The 8,490-nt window shown below is 34.7% G+C and overlaps 1 protein-coding gene across 1 annotated transcript; it reads right to left on the reverse strand.

The window, feature by feature from the left end:
• Positions 1-201: 201 nt before the first annotated feature.
• LOC110692034 lies at positions 202-814 on the reverse strand. The gene is made up of 2 exons (XM_021869027.1): positions 595-814; positions 202-551 (listed from the first exon to the last, which is right to left on the reverse strand). Exons 1-2 carry the CDS (start codon positions 812-814, stop codon positions 202-204), a joined length of 570 nt encoding a protein of 189 aa, XP_021724719.1.
• Between the last annotated feature and the right edge of the window lie 7,676 nt (positions 815-8,490).

Consider the following 8,490-nt stretch of genomic DNA (forward strand, 5'->3'; position numbering starts at 1 on the left):
TACAATTAGCATAATTAGCGTTATTAATTAATTTGTTAATTTAAATGAGGAATACAATTTTATTTTATTTTATTAATTGCCAAAAAAAAAAACAACCCATGTGCATTAGACATAACACATACTTAACCGTTAATAGAATTGAAATCTAATTGTTATTGTTCTCGTTATGCCTAAATTTCCTCCAAATGTGCAAATCGTGTTTTAATTGCAAGTGAGCTTGTTGTCTTCAATCTCTGTTCTTCGCTGTAAGTATATGTGGATGTCTACCACAAGCTCATTACGATACTTGAAAGCATCTTCGTAGGAACCACTTTGGCTGTCAATGAAGTGAAATGTGTCAGAGTTGTTCAAATACATATCTCGCTCATCTTCAACGATCATGCTGTGTAATATGATGCACGATAACATAATCTTGTGAAGTAATTGAACATCCCAATCTAGAGACGGTTTTCGAATTATAACGAATCGAGATTGTAGAACTCCAAAAGCTCGCTCAACATCTTTCCTCGCTGCTTCTTGATGCCGTGCAAACATGTTTCTGAGTCTACGGACTAGTGATAGACTTCACAAAAGTAGCCCATTTGGGATAAATACCGTCAATAAGGTAATACCCCTTGTTGTATTGATGACCATTAACAACAAAGCTCACAGGAAGAGTACGCCCCTCCAACACATCCTCAAACACAAGAGATCGGTGTAGCACGTTTAAGTCATTGTAAGTACCCAACATCCCGAAGAAAGAATGCCAAATCCACCAGTCTCGATCAGCAACAAGCTCTAGTATAAGAGCGGTGATAAGTGCATAATATACCATATTTTTAGCCCCTAATATTAGTCTTATAAGTGTCTTTTAGTTATTATTTCATAAGTTTAACTAACTTTTAATATTTTATTCGTATATTTATCTTCTATTAATTTTATTATTAAGTTGGTATAAATATTACTTAATATGTTTATTTTGTTAATTAGGATTTTTGTGGAGAAGCAAAAGAAAATAAATAAAAGGGCACGTGACTTAGCAACAAGCTACAACAAGCAACATCAAACAATCAGAAACAATAAGATAGAAATCCATCTTGCGTGATAATCGAGGCCTCCAAAACTCCATGTTTATCTTCAAACAACCTCTCCGAAATTCAAGCAAAAACAAGAAGATGAAGATTTATCCTAATTCAAGATTCTATCTTTTCATACCCAGAAAACCTAGGATGGTTTTGGGGTTATAAAAATTCCCAATCAACCATCCCAAAAGGACAAGTTTTACCACGGGACTAACATCGGGAATTTGTGAGGCTTGGTGGAGTACGATTAGGGGTGGGACTTTTCAAACCGAATCGCGAAACCGCCCGTTACCGAACCGAACCATCACGGACCGATCCGTTTATAAACCGATAAATATAAACCGAAAACCGAACTGAACCGTTCAATATCAAACCGAAACCGAATTGAACCGCTCAATGTCAACCCGTTACGGACCGTAAACCGATAACAAACCAAACTGCGCAAATCCGAACCGAAACGAAACCGAACCGAATGGTTTATAAACCCGTTAATGACCCGAACCGTTTATAAACCGAAACCGTTTAAACCGAAAAAAACCCGTTTAAACCGAACCATTTGTAACCCGCTAACCGTTTAAACCGACCCGTTTATGAACCAAAACCGTTAAAACCGCACATATAAACCGAACCGTTATAATCCGCTAACCGTCTAAACTGAACTGCCATAACCCGTTAAACCGTTAAAATCGAACTGTTTTCGAATCGCAACCTGTTTAAACTGATCCGATTACAAACTGCTTAACTCAAATTGAATTATTTACAACCTAAATGGCTAAATAGTAAATAAAATTAATGTTAATAAATGTAGATCTAATCAAACGGCTTAGGTTTATACAAAGGTTTATATCACCTAGATCTAGGCCAACGACACTATTAATATCGTTTTAGATTACTTATTTATTTTAATTACAAGATATATCATTTGTATCATTTTCATTCCAGTAATAATGCTAGTCCACCCAAATTATCTTCATTGTTCCTTGATATTCATGATCATCCAATAACACTCAAAGCCTCAAAGGTAACATAAGATTGGAGATGTATGAGATTGCGTTACACAAGTGGCATAAGCATTAGAATATTACTGTACTAGTCAATAAGGCGTACAATCATTCACATTATCACTTTATAAAACTTTCTTATACAAGTATTTTGTAAAGGGGAGGACTAAAATGTTTATAAAACACATTTTTTTAGCTTTTCTTATATTAAACCAGATATTAAGTAAAAGAATTTTAATAAATACGGAGGCATCCCAAATCTGTAGCCACAATTATTTCATAACATTACCACAAATCCAGCAGATAAATAGCATTGAAATTAGAGTAATATCAACAAGCAATTAAAAAAAGTCACCATTTTCATTGATTAAAATTCACAATACATATACCAATACATAATGAAACTACTATCACTACTACCCAGATTAGATTTCAGATTTATCAACTGAAACATCATCAAGTTTAGGGTTGCAAAAAAATGATACATTATAAGATGAAGGGAGGAGTGAGAATGTGAGTGATTTGGGAGCAGAATCTTGAAGCAGAATCTTGAAGCAGCAGCACAACACCCAAGAGCAGAGGAAATAGCAGCAACAAGCAGGAACCAGCACACGGAATAACAGATCAGCAACTTATCAGAAGCAAGGAATAATATAAGCAGAAGGGACTCAGCAGGAACTTATTTTTGTTTTTCAAAATTGCTCTCAGATTTACGTTTATCGTATCATCACTGAGCAATGGCTGTTTTAACTTAAAACTTGAAAAATGCTGCCAGCAAGTACATATACATTGAAGTCTCAACATAAATGACAAGGGCAACGATGATTCAAGAAAAATTAAAACAGCAAGCATAAGAAACAGCAACAACAAAACTTATCATAAATTCATAACACAAAAGGCAGCAACACAGCACCTCAAGCTGGCAGGAGGCAGGAACCAGCTCATGCAGGCAACAATATAGGCAATAACAACTCAACAGAGACAACAACCAAAAGGAAAAAGCGCTACCAGCAGGCAACAACTCATAACAAGTTCAAGCAACTTCAAAATTATAGCTTTTGTTTTTTTAAAATTGCTCTCAGATTTACATCACTGAGCAATGGTTGTTTTAACAAAAACTTAAGAAATGCTGCCAGCAAGTACCAAAATACATTTAACTATTTAAGTCTCAACATAAATGACAAGGGAAACGATTTTAAAAGTCTTGAAAAATGCTGTCAGCAAGTCTGAAAATAAATGACAAGGGCAACGATTTTAAAAGTCTTGAAAAATGCTACCAGCAAGTCTGAAAATAAATGACAAGGGCAACGATTTTTCAAGATAAAATAAACCACAATGAGACACAAATACCAGTTATGCAGATGAAGCACTTTCGGCTTCAATTTCTTTACCAATAAGGAGGACGTCTTCCTCAACATCCGCGGCACCAATTTTGGGTGGTAACCAATGCCTCAACATTCTTTGGCAAAAGTTTACCCTTATATTCTCAAAAAGAAAAAAGCATACATAAGAAAAGCTTAAACTTTTCCAAAAGTTTCCAATGAAATTATGAACCTATAAATAAACATGAGATGTTTATTTTACTAGCCCTAAACTAGCATTTATTTTATGCACATAACTGCAGAAAGTGACACAATTTGGTCTTTTCTTAGGTAAAAAAGCCAATAACCACATAATCTGAACAACCCATCATCATTACTTTTAAATCGAGCATAATAAACAACAAAACAGCACAAATCTACCATTTTCCCGTAAAAAACAAAAATACAATCAACAACAAATTTTAGGCATATTTCGACTATATTCAAGCAAGAACAACAACAATAATCAAATACAAAAAACAGAAAAACTGTATTAAAAAAACGAAAAGGAAAAAGTAATTACCTTTGACGACTTGAAGGAGATTTGAAGATGGAGAACTGCCTGAACTGGAGATCAAAAGAAAAAATCAAGAATGTAGATTATTAGAACTTGAAATAAAAAAAAAACCGAAACGAAAACGAAAAAAATCGAAAAAATTAACAAAAAAATTACCTTGAGGTTTGACGGCTTGAAGGAGAGGAAGATTTGAAAAAAAAAAAAAAAAAAACGAGAATGGAAAAGTTAGAAATCAGAACTTTGGATCCAAAACAAAAATGAAACGAAAACAAAAACCCTAAATAAAAAAAGTAAAAAATCAAAACGAAAACGAAAAAAATCAAAACGAAAACAACAAAAATTAACAAATAATTACCTTGAGGTTTGACGGCTTGAAGGAGATGAAGATTTGGAAAAAAAAAACGAGAATGGAAAAGTCAGAAATCAGAACTTAGATCCAAAACAAAAATGAAACGAAAACAAAAACCTTAAATAAACAAACCAAAACAAAAACGAAAAAAATCAAAACGAAAACAACAAAAATTAACAAAAAATTACCTTGAGTTTTGAACTTTTGACGGCTTGAAGCCTTCAAATTGAAGGAGTGGAAGATTTGAAAAAACAAAAAAACGAGAATGTAAAGCGAGAAATCAGAAATGTAGATCCAAAACACAAATGAAACGAAAACAAAAACCCTAATTAGGATTTTTAAAAGTTGAGAAGTTGAGCTTGAGATTCTTGAGAATTTCAGAACGAAAGAGTGAGAAACTAAGAAGTTAGAGAGAGAAACTATGAGGGAGTAAAACGGCTGAATGGCTGATAGAGTGGGTTTTTTTTTTCTAGGTTTAGGTTTTACTTGTTCAGTTGATCTAACCGTCCATATTCAATCTCAACATCTAACCATTCATTTTTTTTTGTAGATTCCAGAATATTCATCTAGATCTAACGGTCTAGATTTTTCTTTGTGCTTTTCTAGGTCTTTTTGACCGTTTTTTTAATTATTTATTATTATTATTATTTTGAGGGATTATTATTATTATTATTATTATTATTATTATTATTGTTAGTATAATTATTTGTTAATATTATTATTATTACTAGTTTACTACTACTATTATTATAATATTATTATAATAATTATTATTATTACTATTATTACTATTATTATTATTATTATTTATTATTATTATTATTATTATTATTATTACTATTATTATTATTATTTTATTACTTATAAGTTATAAATTGTAAGAAACGCAAATGTTTCAAAATTGAAATTGATTCAATACGACATAGTTAATGACTTAATGAGTTAATGCACATCAATATCTGACATCTCTATATGTATATTATATATATCTGTGAGTCTGTGACTGTATATCAGTATATATATATATAATAAACTAATAATAACTTAATAAGTAATACTAATAACTAATAAAGTAATGAAAATTTAACCATTGTTTTTCATGGGCATTCAATCTAACCGTTGTATATTTGACTATTCGTACATTAGTATTGCATAATGATTTCATCACCACTTTAATTAGTGATTTCGTGATTTCGTCCATTTAACTTATTAAGTTGTTTGAGTTAGTAATCTAAATAAAGTAACAAACTAAATAACGAATCCATTTAATCTCGTGTAAGTTATAATTTATAAGAAATGCAATGTTTGGAAATGGAAATTGATTCAATACGATATTGTTAATGTATATGTAATTATAGATTAATTATTATGTATATCATATCGTACGAATGTACGGTTGGTATCATTATCATACTATCATAAGTATCATTGCCTCATTGAATTATTGGTATGTACTATAATCGATAAACATATTTACATATCTGATCATTAAAACTTAAAAGTTTAAAACACTTGTTGATCAATCTAATTGAATACTTGTACATTCTTAATTATCGATTTATCGTATTATAAGTATCAACTCATTAAATCATGGTCATGACGCGATCTTTAAAACAATCATGAATTCATGACCCAAACCGATTATAAACCGAATCGACATGATCCAAACCGTTCATAAACCGAACCAATTGAACAGTGTAAACCCTCCACTAAACCGGCCCATTTCAAACTGAACCGACATGATTCGCACCGTTTATAAACCGAACCGATATTGACCCGGGTAAACTCGCCCCTAAACCGACCCATTTCAAACCAAACTGGCTTGATCCAAACCGTTTGTAAACCGAACTGACATTGACCCGGGTAAACCCGCCCCCTTAACCGACCCGTATCAAACCGAACCGACATAATCCGAATCGTTTATAAACCGACCCGCTTATGACCCAAACCGAATTTAAACCGCAAAGAAATAAACCGAAACCAAACCGAGCCGTGACTAACCCAAACCGAACCAAACCGACCCGCCAGCTAAACTAAACCGTTTCAATCCGAACCGCTTCAAACCGAAACCGACTCAAACCGAGGTCATACCGAACCGCCAGACCGAAGTCCCACCCCTAAGTACGATTGATCCAAGGTTGATAGACCGAACATACCGGAAGGTGAAGGGACGAGTGACGGTGACGATCTAGCGGCGACCGTTCGATCGTGGCTCATCAGTTATGAGTTCCCTTCACCCACTCTTAAACTCTTTCAATCTTGTGATTCATATTGTTGCTTAAACTAAGTTAATTTGATGTAATTTAGTCTTTAATTTTCTGATTTGTCGTTTCACCTTTTACACGCTGAGTTTAATGGGATTTCAATGCTAAGTTTTATGCTTAATGAATTTACATGATTATTTGTTCTTACATGCATGTTTAATTAAGCTATACTTGTGGTAGTGCACGATTGCTTGTATGGAGTAATGAAACTATACTAAATTATTACTTGACGCGGCGTTACTTGATAATTTAGAGGAAATAACTTAGTAATACTAGTTTGAGCCGGTCAAGTTTAGTATTGTTGAGTTTGTGAATTAATCTAATAAAACCAATTTATTGGGGTAGAAAGTGTATTTGCAAGATTCTAATTTCTAGTGAGCAATATATGTCAAATAGACCGCGGCGGTAATTTGTCTACCTGAACACTAAACTGAGTATTGAAGGAAACTAAAAGGAATAAAGTTTGGAATTAAATTACATCGCTTTATACTATGATCAAATTAATATATTAAAGGTGGTTTGCTTGTCGTCTACTGTAAATAGTAGGTTAATATTTTCTTTAGTCTCGTTAGTTTGGTTATCACGATTTAAACCCCCCCATTCTCTTGTACATAATGTAAATAGTCTATTTTTCTGAGTTAACCTTGAGTTTAAAAAGTTCAAATTCTCCTCGTGGGATCGACCCTTGCTTACCCTTTTACTAGTTGTTAATATTTTTGGAGGATAAGTTAGGTAAATAAATAATTAATTTTATACGGTAAACGACACATATCAAGCGGCTACCCCTTTTCTGCCTTGATATCGTCCTTTCCATGTTGTCGGAAATTTTTTTCACTCCTAGTGCACACAATCAATGCTTTCGATCATGCCTGGAAATCCATGCTCCTATCCGATTCGTTGCAGCCTTTCCATATCATTACCATTTGGTTGTCTCAAGTACTGATCACCGAATTGGTTGATGACACCTTCAGTAAAATTTTCTAATGCCAACTTCGTAGTACTTGTTTTGGGGTTTTCTGATGTCCTGCGGGAGAGCTACAATTCCGAGACTGGAACCGGACGCCTGTACCTGCAAAATAACGGAGACTCCTGAGAGCTCCGCCTCCAACGGTCAAGTTAGTACCTGATTAAGGAGTAATTAATACAGAAATTAAAGTAATAAGGTCTCTCTAGGTGAGAGTATTTAATGTAGGTAATCTGCTTTGCTAGCGAGATCAGCCGGTTATTAGTGTGTTCCGTAATGTTTCTCCTCCGTTCCGTTAATTATTCGGTCCCCTGATTAATGAGGATTAATCGAGTATTTATAGCCTTGGGAAGCGTGCAACTCTCTAGGTTTAAGGTAAACCTAGGGCCGATCGGGCTTCTAGACTGAAATGGGCCTTGATGGCCGGTTGTCCCATTTGGCATGGGTGGACACGTGGCGTGTCTTAAGTGGTCCACTTGTCAAACGGCGCTTGGTGGATAAAAATCCCCTAATCATTTGCCCCTCACAGGTGGCACGCGACTGGTCACGTGTCGCCTGTGACAGGTGTCGCACGGTGACAGGCGACGGCCCGTTACAGGTGTCACCTTGCAGACGGCCGGGAGATTCTTCCGCCCAAATTTGAATTCGGAAGCGACCCTCCGCCTTCTCATTTTGCCTATAAAAGGAAGTGCTGACTTCGGTCATTTTCACATTTGAGAATTTTTGCGAGAACATTCGGACCCCTGAACTTGATCTGACATTTTCGGACTTTTTCTGCCTACCGCCTGTTCTGACAAGCCGACTGACCCGAACTTTCAGGACTTCATCAACTGTCATCCGTTCAGGTAACTCAGTTCTCTTACTCTTAATTTTCTTTTTATTTTTTGAAATGGCACCATGGAAGCACACGACACGCCCTAAGTTAGTGATCAGCCGGTCACCGGGGACGGCTGAATCTAGGACTAGGAGTGCC

The sequence above is a fragment of the Chenopodium quinoa genome, unplaced genomic scaffold (genome assembly GCF_001683475.1).
Source record: "Chenopodium quinoa cultivar QQ74 unplaced genomic scaffold, ASM168347v1, whole genome shotgun sequence".
In the NCBI taxonomy this organism is placed as follows: Eukaryota; Viridiplantae; Streptophyta; class Magnoliopsida; order Caryophyllales; family Amaranthaceae; genus Chenopodium; species Chenopodium quinoa.

Bases quoted from the DNA above. Each gene is read 5' to 3' on its own strand.
- LOC110692034 (XM_021869027.1), bottom strand. From the start codon at position 814: ATGGTATATTATGCACTTATCACCGCTCTTATACTAGAGCTTGTTGCT. The intron at 552-594 runs GTATTTATCCCA...GTCTATCACTAG, and splicing joins GGGGTATTACCTTATTGACG to TCCGTAGACTCAGAAACATG.